Raw genomic sequence first — 22,567 nt, forward strand, 5'->3', positions numbered from 1 at the left:
TCTTCACTGTCAGAGCTAGAGTCACTCTTTGCATTTAGCTCCGTTTCTTTAATTGCATTTACCTGAGACAAACTTCAATAATTATTTTAGCACCCTGGTCTGCCTAGAAATCAACAGCAGCAATCAGTAAAAGAAGCAGACATGGCTATTACGAAGGGCTGCAAGGAGAAGTGGCTGTCAAATAACAGTAACAAGAGACAAGAACCAAAAAGCCTAATAAACAAACTTAGTGACCTGGCTGGTGACTCACAGTGTGATCTTGAAGAAGATACTGCAGAAGTATCTCCACAAGAAACTGGAGAAGTTTCTTCTCCACCTGATCAAGTGTGGAAGTGTGGATCATCACTATGATGATTCCTTTTTGTCCACTTTCTTACTTAGATGCACACATGCTTTATGACACGAACATGAGTATTCTTTAAGCTATTTGTTGTTTCCTGTTACCCTTGTTAGTCTCTGGTAACACATAACAGAAGTTTAAACTAAAGAAGTAGCTTTCATATTTTGCTCTGAAATTACAAGTTTGTTCTCAATTGCTGAGATCGTATCTCATGCTTAAATGAAATTTTGGCAAAAAAAAAGCAAAGCACTTCACAGCTATCCTTCTACTTGTAGTACCATCAAGTCTTTATATACCTCTGTAAAAGCAAGCTATGCAAATTTTCCTAAAAATAATGATGTTAGTGGAATTGTTCTTTCCAGGCTACATTCCAAAACCAATTTTAAACTTAAAAGTGGGATAGCTGGCAAAAATACTTCAGTTTTTACTTAATAATAAACACTTGAAAGGATCACAACATTTTATAAGGTCATATATAACACCAGTTATGGCACTATGGTAATGTATTATTCAGCTCCAGCAAAGAAGATAAATCCTTGTAATGTACATGGTTAAAATATGGTTTAATTCTTATTATCCTTTGGCTTTGACTCAAAGTTCCTGCTGAGCATTATAATGTTCAGATGATGCATGTTCCCTGAGACTCTTTAATTAAACCTGTAATGTAAGACTTTGCCTCTGGCCATTGGTCACACTACCTGGCACTTGTGTTTACAGAGATACCACCTACCACTTCTCTTCTACTGCCCAGCCTCTGAGCCACAGCTCCGACCCTCAGTGAAATATGTGCTATTGATATTTCTCAGGCTGAGGAAGACTGGTCCTTTGGGCAGACATTCAATCTTTGCTATTGCACGGTTGAGTTTTATGGCAAAAACATGACAACTAGGACACTGAGAAAATTAAATTCCTGATAGAACCTTTCTTTTTTTCCCAACGAATTTCTGCGGCGTACATGGATGCTGAAGACCAGGAGCGTGCAGCACACATGCTACATCTCTCCCTCTAGAGGATGCATTTCCACTATGCTCCAAAGGCTGGTAAAGAAAAGACCTCTCTGAAATTTGTATAACCTGGTGACTACCAGTATTTGCACAGCTTCCTGATGCACAGCAGGTCAACACGGAGAATGCCTGAACCCCTACAACTTCTCTGGTACATGTGGATAACTGTCCTGGTTTGAGCACTATCTTTAAGACGTATTTCTGCTCACTTTTTATGAAAAAAAAAATCAAAAGATCTGTTTTTGTTTTGAAGTGAAGTGAAAAACCACTTCAAATCTCTAAAACTCGTAACTGCTAAGAAAAGGTTTTCCTACTTAGCTCTACAGGTATCTCATTCAAAGGCAACAAGAGCCGGATGCCTTTAAGCACTCTGGCAAACACCCTTCAGCATTTTCAGGATTTTCACTCTACATCTTTGCACAGTATTTGCACTCCTGTGATTGTGACCAGCCTAATGGATCCTTCTTCCATACTGGATGCTGAAGCAAGCATTTTAAATGCAGCTGTTCACATGTGTTGCCTTAAAGTGCATGCATCTGAAATTCACTCCTTTTCAGCATTACTGCCAATAAATAATTAAAAAGCCTATTAAGACAGCAAAAGCCAATTCACTGAAATTATAAGCAAGTGTTTTTGCATCAAGGGCCAGACTCAGAGAAACACTTAAACAACATCTTCAATTCAAAGCATGTGAGCGTTCACATTGATGCAACTGCCTAACTTGCAATTCTTGTTGTTTTACTGAGTAAGGGCTATTACCCACTCTGTAAATTATTTTCCCTTGTGGAAACATACAGTTATTCAAAAACTCAAACTATCTAGTGAAAATAATAGTTTCATAACTAGAAAGATAAGCTACAAGTCTCATTTCAGCCTAATCCTGTAATTTTGAATCTGAATCGAAAAACACTGCATTTTCCAAGCAAATAGCACTGACAGAATTTAGCCCCCACTATATTGTTTCAGACTTCAAAATACTTAGTTATTCAGATACATGCAATATCACAGAGACAGACAATACTGGAAATAAGGACATCAAGAAAGCGTTCTACTCCAGACAGCCCATTTACCTATAGGGAACAAAATACACTGCCACAGAGGGAAGACAGGCATTAAGCAAAAGAAATTTCAGTTTGAAAACATTCTGGTAATGGAAAACATGAAACTAAAAGTTAAAACCTAAATAAGAACATGAAACCTAAGAGAAAAAGCATATGTTGTCAGAGCCACAATAGTTATGTCAGGAGGTGACAAGGGAGGGCAGGAAGGACTGTAGAGGGACACAGACACTTAAAGAAATAACAAACATTCTTTTGTGAAAAAGAACATCTCTGCCAGATAGCAAACCTCTGTCTTGGCCAAGTGGCGAACCCTGTTGACCCTCTACAGCTTGAATTTCCCAGGATGACCTTCCACAGCTTGCTAATGCTGTATTTACGTGACTGGTAAGATCTTGGGTGGGTGGGTAAGGTTTGATGATCCCAATAAAAACTAAAAACTGTCATCAGGAACACCCCAGGTCCTTGACCCCTTCTTTGCAATGCCTGCTCTCCCACTGGGGAGCCTCACACTCATGCTCCCTCACTTGGAACAACTTCAGCACAGCAAATGGATGACATTTTCCAAATGATCCCAATATTTATTGTTGGAGTTTGCTGTTGCACCGAGCAACACAGCTGGGAATGAGGCAACACACAGGCTCAGCTGGCTGTTTCAGGAGCATCTTCAAGGAAATCATGCTTTTAAAAATACACAGCCTAATCCTGGAGTTGAAGAGATTAGCTCAAAATGTAGGACTGTCTACCGTGGAAAGTCATTCAAGCTAAAACAGAGCAAGAATTCACCTTGAACCAACAATTCTTGATTAACTTCCTCCACTGGCAGGCTTAGTGTAAAATAGGCGCTATGCCAAAGTCTCCCAGTTCACTCTGGAGTAAATCTAATTTGAAATAGCACGCTCGTATTTTAATGGCATGGCCTGCAAAGTGAATTTTCAGGTAACGGTCAAAAGTGGCATAGACACATGGATCATTCATCATACTGGCCCTCTGGGTAAAAATAAAACAAAACAGGTCTTTACTAACTTCGTTCACTGCATGGTAAAGAAACAGCTTCCAAATCAGTGTGTGTATCGTGGTGTATGTTGTACAGGGAAAAACTATTGCATCTAAGCTGGAACCAGAATGTACCAAAAATATCAATGGTAGGTACAAGACAAAACAGTGGGAAACTTATAGTAAAAATATTTTTATATATAGTACATACCAGACACAATCTGTACATGTCTGTAACATGAAGAAGGTCTGCGCACCCCTGGATTCACAGGCATCGCACAGGCTCTACTAACTCCACAGGAGTTACTCAGCATTCTGCTGTCACTCGAAATGACCTACAGGTAATGGACACGACCTGGACTTCCACCGTCTGGTGTCACAAGAAACAGCTACACACTAGAAACCCCTGCTTTCCATGGAGCCATCCGCTTAGTCAAATACATAGGGTACTCTTACACATCTCCTGTAGAAGAGCTCCTCATGGTCACTACTGCAGAGTATGACCCTGAACAAAAGTTTCATTTAAGTTTTAGTTTCTTTGAAGCTTTCCAAGCCCATCAGGTGAGCTTCAGCTATGCTGGGATTCGCAGCGCTCCCACAAGAAGCCTGGAGGAGCTCTGCCCATCAAACACCCACCTGCCAATAACCTTTCAAATAAACCCCAACATGCTGAACTAAATAATTTCCTTATGAATGGCCAAGTTATACGTGTGCTAAATCTTCCACACAAATGACCAAATCACTGACAGTAACAGCACCTGCATATTGCCAGCACTTTCTGGCCCAGGCCTTACGACCGGGAGAGTAAACCACCACCAGCCACACCTTATGCTTGGGAGAAAGGGACTCCTGCACAGGGTGACACAAGAAATATGGAGCAGAGACCTGGGTGTGACTTAGGCTCCACATCAAAATTTAAAAATAAGACAAAAAGCATCAACAGTTTTATATCTCTATGTCAGTTTTGAAAGGTTGGTCTATGAAGAATACAAAGCTATTTGACTGGAGAAAAAATGATGAATGAGAAAAGTATGTCAGTCATCAATTTCATGTTTAATATAAAAAGGCAATACCTCCATTTACGCTACATTTCTGTGTTTTCACCAGTAAAGGAATAGGCAGCAGGCACGGAGAAAATTTACCATGATCTGGCACTTACTGATAAAGCTTCATTGATTTCTTATTTAAATTGCCTTTTGTTTTTTTACCTTTTTTTTTAAACTATTAGTCAAGACTAATCTTTTTACCTGTGTAAGACACTTTTATCACGATGCTTGGTGGTTGGACAAAGTGCCAAAAAAAGTCCAATGCTGAGCTGCCAGAAAGGCACTCTAGAAGGATCAAACATTGCATGTTTCCTGCCTATTAAGAAACTAAACGCTGTTGAACACCACAACCAAATTAGCATCCAGATAATTTGCAAATAATGAACTTAGTGTCATTTTACAGGCACTAAATTCTTGCTCTTCTAATATCATGAGTTTATTATCAGGGTTTATAAAAATATTTTGTTTGCTGTATGTAAACTTAAACATTAGAAGACAGACACGTTACAAGCAATTACAAATATTAGGTAACATTTACTACCTGGGATAAACAACAATTAAATGCCAAAAGACACAGGAATAAAGAAATAATAATAAAAATTCTTTCTGGTTCCTGTGAAATCATGGAATAGTATGTGTAATAAATTATATTACACATAAACAGCAAGAAGAAAACTATTTCAGGACTACAATTGTTTTAAAGCTGAATCTCCAAGCAGAGCCAGGAGCTTATCAAACCTGATTGTAGCACGAACCTTCTTGGAAGTTCCTCTTCAAGCTTGGCTTTGCTGTAATGCATACAAATTATTAATCCATTATGAATGTCAGCTCCTGGCATTTGCTACCTAACAGAAGCCAGCACCACAGGCTCCTCAACTGCTATTTTCATCTTGATTTGAAACTTAAAACTGCAGATTTTTTTTCTCCAGTTTAGCAGCACATAGAAAATAGAGAAACAGCCCTGCAACAAGCAGCAGGGAACTGACCCTTCCCACGAGGGACAGCACAGCTGGCACCCTCCAAAGTCCCATCGCCCCACCTGGGTGGCACAGGGCAGTGTGGCCAGGACACCCCGGGATGCCGGCACAGAGGGGTTGAGCCCTCCCAGCATAAGGAGAGGGTCCGCCTGGGGCTCCCACATCTTGGGCAAAGCACTCCCTATGGGGGAAAATCCCACAACTTTCACAGAAAGAAGCAAGCCTTAGCAGGGTGTTGTCTTCGGTTTTGTTTTTCTCTGAGAACGGATGTAAACAATGCTTTGGGGTGACGGGCTGCAAATGCCAAACAGCCAGAGAGGGCACATTACGGCTCTGCCCAAAGGCTGCGGTGGTGCGAGATTCAGAAATCTCACATTCTCAGTATTTTCACTGCATGACAGATTTTGCTAATCCTGTTCTGAGGCTGTCAGCTCTCTACACGCACACAATACACGGAGCTTAGGCAATAACACAGGGTCTGGCTTTAGCTTTGAAAGGCAAGCCTCAAATTCAGATGCTCTGCTGATTACTGGATGCAGACTCCAAAAGCTCATACTCTTCAGATAACCTTATCTAACGCAGAGCTGCTGTGGCTGGATGCAGTCAAAACATACCTCGTAGAGGAGTGCAGGGCTGCCTATGTGACTGGACCCAATGCTTCAAGGGCAGGGCCAGCCCTGTCGTCATGGCTGGGATGCCACAAAGAAGTGCTGAAGGGGAAGGAGAGCAGCTGGTGCACATGCGACATGTCATTTCCACAGCCAAAATGCCCCTGAACCACACAGTTCCCACCAGTATTAACAAGGGTCCAGACCAGCAAGTCACAATTTTGGCTTCTTTTTCCTGAAGAACAAATATAGGCAACATTTCAAGTAATTGAAGATTATTAGCTTACTTCGTAATTTCCCACGCAAAAGTGTTTTCAGACAAATTCCATCACTTCCGCGGATGTCCAGCTAGCACCCTTGAGAGTCACAACCAAGCAATTGTCACTCACTAGCCCACTGCCTCAGCATCGTCATTAACTGCAACAATAAACATTGTTGTAAGTCAAGACAATAAAACATTTGCATCTTTTTCTTTTAAATCTTGCTTTGGCTTCAGCACTGCAATCTATCTAGTCACAGTCATTTTCCCAATCAGAACACAAAACACAGGAGTATGTAATACAGATGTCAGCTTCATGTCTCCACTGGATTTACCAGCTACTAATATACGTTTATCACCAGCCTATGGCCGAGTTAATTCCTCTTCTAACGATACCAGTGAACTCTGACAATGAGGCAAAACTACAGGCACTGAAAAGCTACATCAACAAGTCTGTAAAACAAGGCACTCGTAAGAGAAGGAAGGTTATTGTGAAAAATTGCACATGTGATTTGTGCAGCAGCCCAGGTATGGGAGCAAAAGAACCTTCCGCGTAATTCGTCCTACTTCTGTAAATCAAAAACAACAGTCTTAGGAGCAGGTTCTCCTTGTACTGTGGTCTCCAGTACTTGAAGGACTAGGTAGTTACAAACACAGAAAAAATTGTCAGGGTGTTACATGAAAGCGGATGTAGCCACTTCGAAGTTGCCCTGGCTACAAAATTATCGTAACTAGATCTGGAAAATGCTGCATGCAAAACACAGCTCTGCATGTCTATATTTACCCAATTATTATCTGATTGTTTTTGAGAAATTATTTGTGCATTTTTATTTTCTGTGCTATGCTTCACAGCCAAAAAACAGGATTATCACCTTAGACGTTTTTATTACAGAAGAGCTATTTATGCCATTGAGGTCTAATCCCAGCGTAACCAGAGGAAGAGAAAATTGCAGGGGCAGGGGGGAACAGAAAAACCCAACGACCCAGCATCACAAAAGCCTTTTCAGACGCATTTACCTGTGGCTGTTACAGAAAATGAAATAAAACAGAAACAGACCCCACATTTCAGTATCACTTCAAACCAATCCCAAAGCAAAATGCATCCCAGATGTCTCCCAAGAAATGCTGTACAGAGAACACTGCACAAGTGGTAACATCAGACCCCAGTCACCTGCATGTAGCTGCTGCACTGTCTTCCACAGCTACATACCAGTCACGCTACCAACTTGACCTGCGGTTTACTCCCTGCCCACATTAATACAGTAGGTCACTTTCTCAGCCAGGATAAACCAACACTGCTCCACTTCAGTCAGGAGAGGCACAGTGAACTCCTCACCAAAGGATCCAAGTCCACTGTATGTAAGGGTTCCAAATATATTTTAAACTACCGCAATGGAAATTTGGTTTTAGGTAAGAAATGAAGGCATGATATGCAGTGGGCCTTCAAGGAAAAGTCTCCCTGAAGTCAGCAGCACTTCAGTAGGTGCTTGTAGTTATGTTAATGTTAGCCTAGGTGTTCAATCGGGATCTACCCAACATTTAACTGGAAAATAACACATGAATTCCTCCTATCTTGCTGTTCTGACACCAAGGGATGCACAGGAGAAAGCAAACAGCTGTATAACTCTTAACAGCCCCCCACTGCAATACTGCAACTGCCACAAATATATACTGTATTTGCAATCTGTGAGATATCAAGTACTTACTGATTTCTAGATACATTTATCAGAACAACTTCTAGATGTATCTCACTTAAAGTATGGCAGCAGATACCTAAGGATTCAGTTAGTCTCAGAATATTTTGGTTTGTTGGCACAATTCTCTATTTGCTATCAGAACACTTCTGCATTACAGCTATATTTAATCAATCAGCCTGACATCATGCTATCAAATATTAATCTTTTATCCTTTAGCCTGATTACCATTATTCTGTAATAATCAAGAATTTTCCTGTTCTGTGATGTCATTTGAAGTGCAGAGCATGACAGCATACAATAACTCTACTGTAGAGCACAGACAGGGTCATAATGAACTGTTTGGTTCTGATGGTAATTGATCATAATTAATATAATTTATGTATCTTCCCTTCTGCCAATTGCTCTATGCAATAAAAACCGGCAAGCACAGAACTAAATTTTACAATTTTGTTCCCCATCAGAGGCTAAACACTTAACAAACATTAGCTATTGCTGGTAAGCATTTTGAATGCTGTGCAAATTAAAAGGGTACTGGCAAATCAGCTTCTGTTGGGAAATATCACAATTCTCATATCTTTTTAAGATCTTAGCTTGGGAGCATAAGGCTTTGGTAGGTGTACTGTTCAAAATATTCATAATTAAAGACAAATTAAAGATAACTGCACAAGTGCACCTCATGTGCTGAAGCTGCATCATGCATGAATGGACTTACAGACAATTAGAAACTGCCCTGTTCCAAGAAAGGACGAGAATATTTTCTCAAATGAGTATTAGAAGGGACAGAAAACCCACTGGACAGGTCACAAATACTTCTGGGGACAAAAAAAAAAAAAAAAAAACAACCCACGACTGACATCCAGAGAATATGAGCTATAATTCAGGCTCAATTAAGTGACAGCAAGGATGTTTAGCGAGCTCTGGATGCAGAGTTCAGAGAAGAGTTGAAAATACCATCTTGTCCATCAGAGAAGTTTCCTCCTGCATGTGCTGGGTCTGGGAAATTTGACCAAGTTGGATCTCTTGAAGGGGAGATTTCATTCTCGGTGCTGTCCGTAGGACAGCTTTTACAAACACCAAGTGGACTGAAAACGTGCTGAAAATATCAAACATCCTCCAATGAACAAAAGAAAGGGATTACATTATCATGCAGCACCCAAGCCACTGTAAGCTGCCAGCTAGGTGCTGCTTTTTTTTTTTTTTGTTTCCCCTACATAAGTTAGAAAGGTTTATATTAGTTAGTTTTGTTTTTCAAAGGAGTTTCATATCAAATTTAAGTGGCACAGCAGTGGTAGGGCTAGAGATCAGAGTTCAAAGCCATATGCTCTTCCTTTCTCTTTCTCTGTACACAGCCAAATCACACACAATGACTGTAACAAAAGTTAAAACTTCCCAAAATGCTGCATGAGATTGTACCTAGGTATCTTCAATGCAAATAATAGCCAGTTAATGCTGCAGAGTATTTCCCACATATATCCAAAAAGTATCCACTCAGCAGATACATTTTAAAGATGCATTTTCCTAAAAAGACCTGAATTCTTTTCTTGCGTGATTTAACAACGGAGACATTTCTAGCCGCTGTGTTTCTGGGCTTATCTTTGCCAAAATCAGGATATCTGATTATTAGACAATAAAAGCTCAGCAATTTGATTGCATTGGATGTTTCTATGGGGACTGCCTTACGAAGATTTCAGAGGTAAGCTCAAGGATTCTACTTGTATTTTCATGTTCCCCAGCAGGAAGAAAAACATGCTGTTTCCTCTTCACTTTAATTGAGGATTTTACACTCTGTTGTCAAAGCGAGCACAGTTACCGCAAAAAAATTGTGGAATTTTCCCCAGCAGACATATATCCCATAGGCATTTCAGCTCTTTACTCACTTCAGCACCTTATGAAGTGGCGCCCGCCCCTCCTCGCCCCCCAACCTAATGAGTCAGAAGAAAAATATTTATCTGTGTTTCAAAAAGCAAGTACCCTGGAAGTTCACTTTATCTTCCTAACATGATTTTACGAAAGACTCCATGTTTATGGTGTTACCAATCATGATTGCCATGTCACAAAAACTGCAAGACACTCTTTTTCTGCAGGCTCCAAGATTACTGGATTCATTTTTTTTTATGAATATTGACTAAAACTGGAAAAATCCCCAAGTTTCTAACTTGTGAGGTCACTATAAGACTCAGAAAATAATCCCAAACACACCCAAAACCAGAGACCCAAAAGATTCAGAGTATTATTTTTAGCCATATTCTTTTAAAAAGCAGTTTCCCCAATTACTTAATGATTCTTTTTCCATATGATGTTCTACCAAATAACGCGAGGAGTGCTTTTATTGTTGTTTTTAGTAGTACCTTTAAGGTTGCAATTCTTATCTACTCTTACTGGGAAATGCGGATTACATGACACTCAGGTGAAATCAACTGTGCAGCCCTCAGTGAAGCAGATGCTGACCAACTTTGTGCACAAAGGGCAAAATGCTCACTTAGCTGCAAAGGCAATTATCTCTGTTTTAAGATGCATGATTAGGCAACTTGGACGGCTGCTGCTGCTGCCATACCTGTGCTCTGGATCCAAGTAGGGCTGACAGCACCTATCGTTCCCAGGCAAGAACCGGTCAAAGGTGCATGAGCTTTCATGGCAGCAGCATGTCTCTGGACGGCCTTTCTCCTGTCTGCAGGCTATGAGGGCAGATCACAGACCTGAGTCCCTCTTGGCACCCACAGCTGAGGGTTACAGTTTTAAATTTCTGTGTTGAATAGAAGAAATAATTAAAGGTCAAACAACCGAGCATGCAATTATTTAAAGAGTCCTATAGGCAATGAAGTTATTTGACTCATACCCAACAACAAAGGCATCTTGCCAGGCACTCGCAAGAAACGCATCAAGAGTACGTTTTCGCTGTTCAAAGCGGCCACTTAATTGTGAAGTGCAACACCCACAACAGTGGCACACCACAAACCTTCAGTTCTGAGTCTTTTATTGAATTAAGCCAGAAATGAATTTCAGAGAAAGGAATTACAGGATAATAAATACCTTTTAATATGACAATTTTTGTTCCTTACATGACACTCTCCAGGGTAGGACATTTTCGTTCTAAAGAGAGCTAGCTCTTAAAAAGAATTAAATTAAATGGTAGAGAGGACAATAACAAGCAGTCTTCTCCCCTGGTCTCTTTTGAGGCACAATTGTTAAAATACAAGTTTTGTCTGTGAGAGGTCAGCATCTGAGCTGTTCTCAGAGACAAGAGGCTGACACAGGTAAGAGATACTGAGCTGCTACATTGTGGGCAGGATACACCCTAATTATAGAAGGGTATGAAAAAGCCGTCTAGTTTTGCTGTATTATGACAAACATACTGCTGCCCCTACTCAAGCATCAATATTTACTTCACCAGTGTGGGAGAGCACTTACGTTCCATGGGAAGAGGCCTTCAAAGCATCTTTCACACTGGCTCTTTGCCAACATAATCCTCTCTGGACTGGCGTACCCCCTTGGCTAAGGTAACTTTTCAGATGAAATTCTCCTTGTGTGGCAGTTCTCATGTTTGGATTCTGAGTGAGCAATCTCCAAGTTTCACATTTCAGTACCACCCGGGAACTGCACCCATCACTTAAAGGGAAGCTGCAAGCCACCAGCTACTCTCGCACAAGAAGCTACCCCAGAGAGCGCATTTTCTGTAAACTGCACAGCAAAAATCAGCTCATATTTTGATTTCTAACAACAAAGGAAAAATTAATATTCTATAGTCTGTGAAGAAGAATTGTAATATTATTATTATTATTATTATTGCCATAAGCTTAGAAGAGTCGCTGCTGACCTCCAAGCGGGGGAAAACCAACCACTTACCACACAGATGAGGGTATACCTGCCTGCTGCAGGCAGGACACCTCAGGGCCAAGTACTGCAAGTACTCAGGGGCAAGTACTGCAGCACACTCATGCTGCAGATAGCACTGGCAAAAGGAAAACACACAGCAAGGTTTACCACCTTACAGCAGAAGGCAGAGGTAAGGACTACAATTGCTGCACTGATTACTCAGTCCTATCACCTGCTACACAGGGGCCCATTCCCTCTGCCAGCTGCAACACTCCCCGGTCCTATATCAGCAAGCCTTAGAGGGATCCCTAGCAGCTGATCACACAACTTTTAACAGTCACAAAGCTACAGCTTTGGAAGGAGACCGATAGTGATCTCTCTAACCCAAAGATGGTAACAAACTCCATTGCTCCAAGGGAATGAAAAACTGGGCCAAAATTTATCTCTGGGCTAACTGCTGCAGAAGCCATTACATTTGGCTCCTTGTATTTCTGTGAAACAAAGGATGGGAAGCGCAAAATGCAAACAGCCACAATCTCATTGATGGAGATAACTTCTGAAATCATGAGAAAAGTAGTCACAGAGTCACAGCTGTTTCAGATGTACTATACAATCATCTCAGCTGCTGAAAACAGCTTTCATTCTCTCTTCATTTTCTTCATTCTCTCCACATTACACTCAGCTTCTCTTTGTATGATAGTGCAGACAAACGTACCTGAACCTTCTAAAAGAATCCTGACAATGTGACCTTATCAAACACCTCAAGGATGCTCATGGGTATCTGGTTTTGGCATTAGCACACAATGAGATTTAGAGATAGGAAATGGGAGGTTTGTTTTCAAAATATTTTTTTCCAATACAGTAAAGACCAAGTTTCTGGGTTTCACCCTAGACGAGTAACATTTTGCAACACAGTGAAAATAAATTTTCCACATCCTACTCTTTCAAATAGAGTTGATTAAAGAGTTGTTAATCTGCTGCACCAAATTTATACATTACATGATTCACACTTGTTTCACACCGTTTAACATGAAAAAAAGCTAACAAATAGTTGTTTGTGAGCTATGTAATCCCCCTTTCAAAACCAAAAGAACAGGGAAAACAGGAACTGCCTGACTGCCTCATCTTTTGACACACTGTCCCAGCACAGGTAGGTATAAACGAATCAGACCAATTCCCAATATACTGCTATGTGATTAACACAAGTAGTGTGATTTGGCAGGTCCAATTTGAACAAACTATTTTGATATGCCTTTAAAAGAGAGAAGAACATGAGGGAATTGTGAAAAAATTATTTTGTTTGCAGAAACTGTCTTTTCCTTGGAAAAATATCAGCCAAAACCACTCGCTTAGCTCCCAAGTAAATGCTTTCCCTCTGTTCACTTACACACAACCCAAAATACATCTTTATTGGGGAATTCAAAGAGATGTGCTGCAGCTGAGCTGTTTGGAAGAATACCCATTCTCTCTTTAGAAGATCACTTGCAGCCATACCTGTAAAATTTTCAACAGTTGTACAGGTGATTGGAAGACTAGGTGAAAGGAGGGGAAATTCTATGAAAAATTCATGAGAAGGTCCCCAGAATACGGTCCCCTTTAAACACACAGCAGGGGTTTAAAATGTCAGCATTCAAAATACCACCCAAACCAGAGCCGAGACAGGAAACCAGAGGGCAGTGGAGAGAAACTCTCAAATAAGCTGATTCATCCCAACATTGTGCAGGAAACCACTAAAGTGATGAAGCTGCTCACCAGTTTACTCAACACATCTCAAGTGAATGCAGCACTACGCTCCCATAGGTCCCCAAAGAAAAAGGAAGAGAACAAAGCATGCAACTTCTGCAAATTTGGGGATTCTTTACCAACCATGTTGGTTTATATCCTGTTGGTAAAATGTTAAAGCTGCTGATGTTATTTCTCTCACAGTGCTTTTACACAGAGAAGATGACAGACACTTGCAGCTAAGACTGTGGCTGATTCTTGAATTGCTACTTCTTACTCTGGATATAAACCAGCAACTTCCACTGCTAATCCGAATGCTTTTGACCACTTCACCTAAACAGAAATATACCCCTGGGAACCAAAGTAAATGCTCCAACCTTCATCTGTGATACCCACGTTTACTTCCACCTCTCAGAGAGAGTCCCTTCTCTCCCCACCCCAGGATACATGCCTGGTCTCAGCTCCTACATTTAAGCAGCCCCCAGCAGTCTAGGACAGTTTGGGATGTGTGTTGGCAACAAAAGTTGGCTTTGGCCCTCCTCAACTATTTCAAGGTCAGAAGTAAGCAGCTTTCTACAGAAAATAGATTCAGAAGCAGACGTGGCTTTCAGTAACACTAAAAGAAATATAAAAATAAATAAGCATACCCTCAATTTCTACCTTAATTAGTCATTAAACAATGCATTTATGCCCTTCTTAACCCCAGAAATATTAAGGTCCCTTGAAAGCACAGGAACTTTTGGACTCACCTGGCACTCCTGTTGACAGTCTTAGCAAGGAGGTAACAGGCCAGAAGATTGAGTGACACACAAGTCAGCAAAGACACAGACTGGCAGGACAGGACAAGGAAGTGGTATGCTGGGGCTGAAGGCATCACCTCAGACAATAATTTGCTGCAGCTGGCAGCTGTACCAGCTGCAGCTGATGATCTCCCTTTCACCTCCTTCTCCTCCAAGTGTGAAATTCTCTTGCTCATACTCACACGTGCATTCTCCCCTAGTACATTCACCAATGCAAACCAATGTTTTTACCCTATTTCAAGTCAGTAATAAAGTAAGTCTTCGTTATTACTGTGTATTTCTAGTTCTACATCATGCAGGATTAGGACTTTGAGGTACACTGTGTTTTGATACCACTTCATAATGGCACTGCATACAACAATCTTTGTGTGATCCTTCCTTGACAGTTTCGACTCACAAAGGTTTGGCTCCAAAGTGAGGTCCATAAAAAAGGTGTAGTAGGCTTGTTGAAACAAATAACAAAACAGCCAAAACCCTTCCCCAGAGAAAGGCCAGCAGAAGATAAAGGTAGAAATGTTTATGCAGTCACTAAGGGACAGTGGAAATGTGTGTTCTGAATAAACACTCATCTTCAGTATGCAAGTACCATTGCCTCTGCTGTCTCCCAAAGATCAGCAAGAATGGAAATCAATGATGCTGCCTTGTTAAAAACCACAAATCAAAGTACCAGTGACTTTGTAAAATCCCTTCTGTCACTTTGACCTTCTGGTGCCAGGCATCACCACAGATTCATTACCATTCATTGTAATGTCTAAAGAGGAAATCTGCAGCGCAACTGTAGAGTAACACACTAGCAGCGGGGATCATAACAAAAGTTAGGAAGCTGAGTATACAAAAAGAAATGAAAATGCCATGAATGGATGCCTGCACTGCCTTGAGGACTGTATCCTCTCTTTTAACAAATAAAAGTCACTTCTGCTGTTGTCCAACTGTACGCCAGGTCCCTGCCTCACCATCCACACCTATTGTTTCCTGTAAAAAGTCTGGTTCTCTTCTTGCCGAGTCAGTCATGTTGGGAGCTGCCGTTACTGCTGTTACTACAGTTGCATCTCCTCCAGGGCCACCAGTTAAATATCATAAATATGCTGGGCAACAGCAGATGAGCCCTGTCTTTCAGAGAATCTCTTCTAAGAAAGAAGCGGGAGAGGGAGCGGTACTAACCTGAGTTTCCAAGCTGGTGTAGGGACTAGGAGGTTCAATCTACAAAAAGAGCAGACAGAAACAGCCATTACTCTGGAATAGCAGAAAAGAAGGTATTTTGAGCCATTTTTGGTCCAAAGTAGCGATGTTAGGAACAAATGCACCTGCTCGAACAAGGATGACAGAGACTTTATTTATTTAATTTTTTTAAGAGATCCCCCTTTTTCAGACACCCTACCATCGCAAAGGAATTATAGGATCTCTACAATATTTGGATGAGTGAAGGAAGTTGCCGTAACTGGAGGATATCAGAAACAGATTAGCTACAGAATAACTCAAGGCCACAGGCAGGCCCTTTCATCTCTGATTTAGTAATTTTTTTACATTTCTTTCTTAGATTACAATTGGTAATCTTCGTGTTCCTGTAATTTAAAGGCATTAGAATCTTTTCAGAAAGTTGTCCAGGACTTGATGATGATAGGGTTGGCCACATCCTTGGCAAAACTTTTCCTCCCAACAGCTGCAGTTACACTGTGCTTGCTTTATTTTCCATTAAAATTTCATCCTGATCAATGTCTCTCTCCAGCTCTGCATATTATATGTGCAAGCGCACCATGCATTTTCTTCAGTCTGGCATCTTTCTTGGTGTCAAAATCTGAACTCTTAACTTGGCTTGGCCAGAGGATTCAAACCTCATTAAAGAGCTTCTAAACACAAAAGCACAGAAATTGTCTATTTAGCCAGTTAATTAAGAGGTTAGAAAGAGATAACATCCCTACAGGAGACTTCATCATTAGAGTTCTGGGATTAGCACTCAAGCAAAATCTTTAAAGGAACATCTTTTAAAGTATAAGGGACATTTAAAACCTCAGTCCTGTTGGTCCAGGTATTACTCTGCAAGGCCTCACTTTCTACAACATCCTGTTTAATTGGAAAGCCTAAGAGAGTGGAACCAGGTCAATGATGCTTTCTCTTCAATCCATCACAGCTGTTGAAATTAGACAGCTTTAGTTTAGTCAATTCTTGTCTGTCAGATTATCAGGCTCCTGAGACTAATTCTGAGTTTTGATATGTCCAGATACTCTGGCTTTCCTCCAAGAAACTATGTATTCCTTTTACTTTTAATTAAGCCTATAAAGTAGTTTTGTTTTAATATTCACTGTAAATACACTAATGAAGAAATCAACCCGGGAAAAAAAGTCAAGGAGGAAATTGGCCTTGAAACCCTTGATGCATCTTTCCTCCACTCAGTAAGTCACAGGCCAGGCAGCACACTGTGCCCAGCTGAAAAAGTCCATGGTACCTTTGTCACACTGTTAACTTAAATGTAATCTTTCATCAATGTGTTCTAACACCAGAGTATCATTACTATACACATGTAATAGATATTATCTGACAACTGGCCAAATGATATTAAGACTGGAAGGAGACTGAGAAAAGTCAATGAAATCCAAATATCATGTCATCAGCTAAGCTAGGGACGAAAAATAATCATCTGAAGGTGAGGGAAGAGAGAGGAGGAATCTTGTCCTTGGATGGCTTAACACTTCTGAAGATAAATGATGTCAGCACTCACAGCTCTTCTCTTACAAATTTAGCTGGGATAAACTCATCCATTTTGCAGCTGGACTCTAAGTGATGCTAGTTTGGTCACAACATTGTCCTACATTGTCCCACTCACATTTCTATCATAGCAGGAAGATCACAATACTGGCAGGTGTGTGTGGCAGACAGAATACAAAATGTGTTTAAATAGAAAAAGCAAAATACTACTGTAACAAAGAATGGCCCAGCTGCACAAAGTCCCCTTTGGGAGATCATCTGGATTTTCTCAGTCGCTGCCAATTTGATTGCAGACAAAAGCTTTTTCAGCATGCACTGTTCACTTCCAAATGACATTATTTCTATAACAGGAAGCAGCTACTGTATGTATAAAACATCCTGGAAAGATCAGGGGATTCCTGTGATAGATAAGGTTTCAGACTATTTAAAAGCCAGCCAAATGAAGTGCAATGCTTGCTGAACAGAACAGATTTTCTTTGGAAACTATTAATTTCAAAAGCTTTCTTGATTAAAGAAAACTGTAAATAAGACCCAGGTTTTGAATAAGGAAGCTGAGGATGGTGGAGGAGGGGGGACATAAACATAGCCAAATTCAGTTTTCAACTGCAAAAAATAGTTTTAAAATTTGAGATCAATGTCAGCAACTTAAGAGAAAGACTTTCACTCTTACTGCAGCACGAGGCATGTCCTTAACATTATACACATATCACTAGTGACAAATAAATATGTCGCAATTAGGTAAATCCCACTGCTCTTCTCCAGCTCCTGCAAGTGGCCTGATGCACAGTTATGTATGGTAATGCACACAGGAATAGCCCATACGTGAGGGATGAGAGTATGCACTTTTTTTTTTTTAAGTTACAACCTCTCCGCTTTGTCCAACCTGCCTGCTCTCATTGATTATTAGCAGCTAATGAAAGGTCTGAGCAGAGCATGAAGTTATCACTCATCCATGTATATGCACAGAAAGACTTAGGAACAAACAGCAGAACAACTGGTACCATTCTGAGCAAAGTTGCGCTTGGTCTGTGTATGTTCCACTTTACCTCTACCAGGTTTCAGCAGCCTGCCACAGTAGCACAAGAGTTGTTATAACTGAACTCCAGGGACATTAGCAATCATCCCATCTGAAATTTCAGACTGCCATTTTTCAAGTGCTATGAATCATTAATGTCCAGTGCTTGTGATCAAATGAAATCTTTAGTGCAATTGGAGTGTAAACACAGTATGACATTGCTGTATAAATGGCATGATACATTTATCACATTTAAAGATCGTTCAGGGTAAGACTGTTTACTATTGAAAGGTGACATTGAGTACAGCAACTCTGGTCTGGAGTTTGGTTACCAGATTTTTCGTAAAGGGTTAATGTCTCACTCAGGTAAAGGAAAGAGACAGCTGTTTTCACAGACTTTGCAACTTTCCCTAAACAAAACTAAAAGTTGGGAAGACTCAGAAGAACTGAAGTACAGACGAATTAACTGACTATTCCAAAGTCACATAGGAAATATGAGAGAAATCCCCAAGTCACTGTCTGGGACCTTGACCACAAGACATGTCTCTCTCCCATGCCCGCAAAAAATGTTTTTCTAGCACCGTTTGAAGAGACATCAGGTTTTAATATGGTAACGATCTACGCCTCAATCTAATCACACATATTTTTGGTGCGAGTCCAAGACTGACTGTGGGGCAGCCCCGTACTCAGACTCAGCAAAGTGCTGTTGGCTTCACGGAACCGATCCTGCAGACATGCTTCCTGCTCCCCGCTCCTTCCATCACTTCTGGAGTGTACATTTTTGGTTCCCATGCAGGTCTGTTAAGCTTTGATGAGCGTAGCAGGCAATTGTAAAGCTTGTTATTATACTTGACGGGCTGATTTTCACTCAGTTTCTAGTCACTTCTCTCCATCCCTGAGGGCAGCACCGATCTGCGTGTGTCCTGGCATGGGGCAGTGGCTCCCCAGCTGCAGTGCCAGTTGCCCTCGCTCCAGAACTGCGGCACTCACACTGCATCAGTTTTTGCACCCACATTTCATGCGGCCAGGCCCTGAGCCACATGGGGAAACTGAACAAGCTTGAAACGTTCTTTTTTAATTTTATTTATTTGTTCGTTGTCATTTTACAGCTGAATCAGTGCCTTCATCCAGCTCATGACGTAAGGCAAGGAGAGCCGTGCTGGCACAGCAAAGGGGTGGCCAGCAAAGCCAGAAGGGGGAGGACATGAAGGAAGAACCAGCAGCTGGGGACAGAGTAAGGAGGCAAGTAGCAGTAACAAACTCCAGTCCCACCACCAAATACTTCTTCCCATGAAACTACAGTTTCAGATGAAGACACAAAACATTCACCTAAAAGTGACATTTCACACGTCCTCTCCAACAGCTCTGTTGCCTGCAAGGCAGGACCACATAACAGCAGCTCCCTGTGTGGGCAGTGCTGTTTTTACAAATTGCAGTTGAGGGTTACAGCTATCCCAGGGCACTGCGGCTTCGTCTCTTCTGCTGACTCATTTTATGACCCAGAGGTTTGTTAGCCTGCCAGCCTGTGGTTTTTATCCTATGCTCAAATTTGGCTCAAAACCTTTGTATATTCACAGAAAACAAAACAAAAAAAAAAATTGGAAGGAACCTCCTGGACTGGCATTTCCCCATGTTTTTGCCCATCTCTTGTCTAGCGAAGGGGAACATAAGTCAGGTAACCTCCCATGCATCGCAAGGACAGTGGTGGCAAGAGCGCCCTGGAGCAGCACTCTGGGCACAAACGCCCAGAGTTTCCCCTTCAGGCAGAGGGGGTACAGCACGTCCCTGAAATGAAACACTGGCATCTCATTACAGGAAGTGTTCAGTAACCTTAATTGTAACCCTTTTATCTAAGTCACATTAACGGTCACCTCTACACCACCAGCTAGCTCACGGACACACGCTGACTTGTTTGGTGAAGAGAGACTCCCAGGCAGCACCAGTACTGCCAGCCTGGGCGGGTGCTGCCAGACAGGGGCACAGGCAATCCTAATGTCACCCAGCTCATATCCTCACACTGCAAGGCAGAAGGGTCACAGCAGCAACATCTCCAACATGCTTAAGCACTTTTTAAGGGGCAAGGCTTGTGCAACAGGATGTCATTTTGATAGCAAGAAAACAGAACCCAAAAATGGTCTTGTAGGTTTAGCACACTGCCCGCCATCACAAGCTGCACCACCGTCTGTGAGCACTGACTTGAGGGGAAGGGTAAGAAGGGTGTGCATTACCAGGGTGATCTGCACGGCACTAGCCTAATGATTTTTATTTTTTTTTTGTCTTAGCATCACTTCATAGGCTCCATAAGAGTGTTTGCATAGAAGAAAAGATGGGAAGGACTCACTAGTATGAATGTATCCAGAGCCTCAGTGTAACTGCTCTGCAAAGGATCCTTTCAAGAAAATACACCAATTCCATAAAATCTCAGCGTGTCATCACAGGCCACGTAAATCATAATTTTATTATTTCTGCCGGACATCTTAACACACATCCAGGAGGCTCTAGTACACAGGTGTAAGTGCTATTATTTGACTTCTTTTTCCTCCTCCAAAAGGCAGCTAGGAGAAAGGGCAAAGACTATAAAGAATGTTTCCTACTACGCATTAAGAACAATTATCCAATGAAAGACTGGATCTTGAAATGCCAAGAACGGAAATTAGCATATTTGCACCATTTTTCCCCCTACTAAGATTGTTTGAATGAATAGTGGTTCTCAGGAAGAAATTACTGTGTTATCAATATACCGTTCTTTCCACCACTTACTACAGCTGCAATGGTGTGGAAACAAACATTTAGTGAAGACAGGATTTCAGCCAGTGCAGCAGGGTCCAGGCAAGCTGTTGCAGAAGCCGAGCCCCAAGTGTGTGCAACTTCCCGTTACGCGAACTAATGGTGTAGAAAAGGGGCATCCAACCTATCTGCTCCACAAGCCGCATACCCAAATTTTCTTACAACAAAGAGCCGCAGACACTTGTCATGTCCTTTGAAGAGAAAGAAGGGAGCAGAAAGGAGACAGAGCACACAAGCAATGACAACAGCTTCCAAGGAGCACAAATACTGGAGGATGTAGTTAATGAAGCAACCCCCAGGGACAAACAGCAGGGCCACGCTGAGTCCCACTTGCTGGCTCCCAGGGACTCATGTCACCCAATAACCCAGTGACAGCACAGCCCCACTGCTGGTCGTGCAGTGTCGGGGCAGGATGCTTCTCAACTACCTGACAGCCGCCATGTCTGGCCAGGTCTCAGTCACCAGGGCTCAGGTCTCAGCCCTGCTCTCAGTCCTGTGCATGGCACTGAAGCCCAAGGAGAGGGGAGAACTCCTGCAGCGAAGCCCTCTAGGGGCTAGTGCCAGTGACAAGATAGGGCTGTAACGGAGGTGGAGCAACTCCAGCCAAACGTGCCGGGCGGTCCTGCAGCTCCTTTGGGCTCTCAGGATACTGGAATGTGCAGAGGCTGCTCCAAACCACCGAGTTGCAATTAGTGTGCTCACTGCTAATAGCTTCACTGGTACACAGCTTAACGGACCTGTTCTTCAGTAGCAACATCAGTCCACGTGGCCTCTGCTAGCCCTTAATTTTGATAAATGAAGTGTTTGTGTGGCCAAATTGGAGAACCAATCCTGACTAAAAATCAAACCATTGGGGGAAAACATATTTAAGCAAGATCATTTCCTCATCTAATTTGCTGAGAAACTGCAAAGAGTGGGAGGGCAGCTTAAGCCAGGACATCCACTAAAATTTAAGACACAGAATTTCATGATCAGCTCCATAGAAGTACTATCTTGGTCAACACCCTTAAGTACACAATAATTCTTACTCCACATGCTCTGAGGTATTCTCACTGTTCTAAATCAGAGGACACCTAGGAGAGAGTCCCAGGTAGAAAAATACTAGGAAGAAAAAAAGAACTAGAATATAAATACATTGAAACCACCTGTAATCCTCTCCAAGAAGAGGATATTGATCAAGTAAGTCTGGAGCGCAGGCAGAAAGAAATGAACCAAAGACAGACACCTACTAAATGGGGAAAGCAGCATATGGAACAAAAACATGGGGAAGATGAACTCTGCAGAGATATCATTTACAATACAAAAATTCAAGACAGAATAGCAACATCTGAGATTGAGACCCTGAATTCTTATAGTTGTCCTCCCCACTCCATTTTCAAGTACATTGGGGGTTCTGTTTGGATTATGGAGGGGTTAAAATAACCCAAGTTACAGAAAATAAAAATAGCACACTTGGGGAGTACCCTTATCAACACATACTTGAGCATGGCAAAGACTTACCATTCTCTACCACAGGAGCTCTTCCGGGACAGCACTTCCATGTGAAAGAAAGGGCATTAGAAAGCATTTGGATATTAAACTTGTGATAACAGTATTAGAAATGTGAAGAGGCCTGAGCTGCCAGGTCATTTCTACTCAGCCAAAGGGCAGCTGTAGGAAAGGGCAGTACTTTCATGTTTTCTTAACTTGAAACAAGTCAGCAGGACTTGGGACATAACACAGACATCAGTTCACAGCTACTT

The 22,567-nt window shown here is 41.7% G+C and overlaps 1 protein-coding gene across 4 annotated transcripts in view; it reads right to left on the reverse strand.

Moving 5' to 3' along the window:
• XYLT1 (xylosyltransferase 1) overlaps nt 1–22,567 on the reverse strand; it is a 204,887-nt gene that overhangs the window by 139,555 nt on the left and 42,765 nt on the right. The window contains exon 2 of one of the 4 annotated variants that reach the window (XM_054210997.1): nt 15,482–15,520. The exons of 2 other annotated variants lie outside the window; for them this stretch is intronic. In XM_054210997.1, coding sequence (XP_054066972.1) covers nt 15,482–15,520 — 39 coding nt within the window. One more of the 4 variants, XM_054211000.1, reaches the window with a different exon arrangement.

This window comes from Rissa tridactyla, chromosome 8 (assembly GCF_028500815.1).
Source record: "Rissa tridactyla isolate bRisTri1 chromosome 8, bRisTri1.patW.cur.20221130, whole genome shotgun sequence".
Lineage (NCBI taxonomy): Eukaryota > Metazoa > Chordata > Aves > Charadriiformes > Laridae > Rissa > Rissa tridactyla.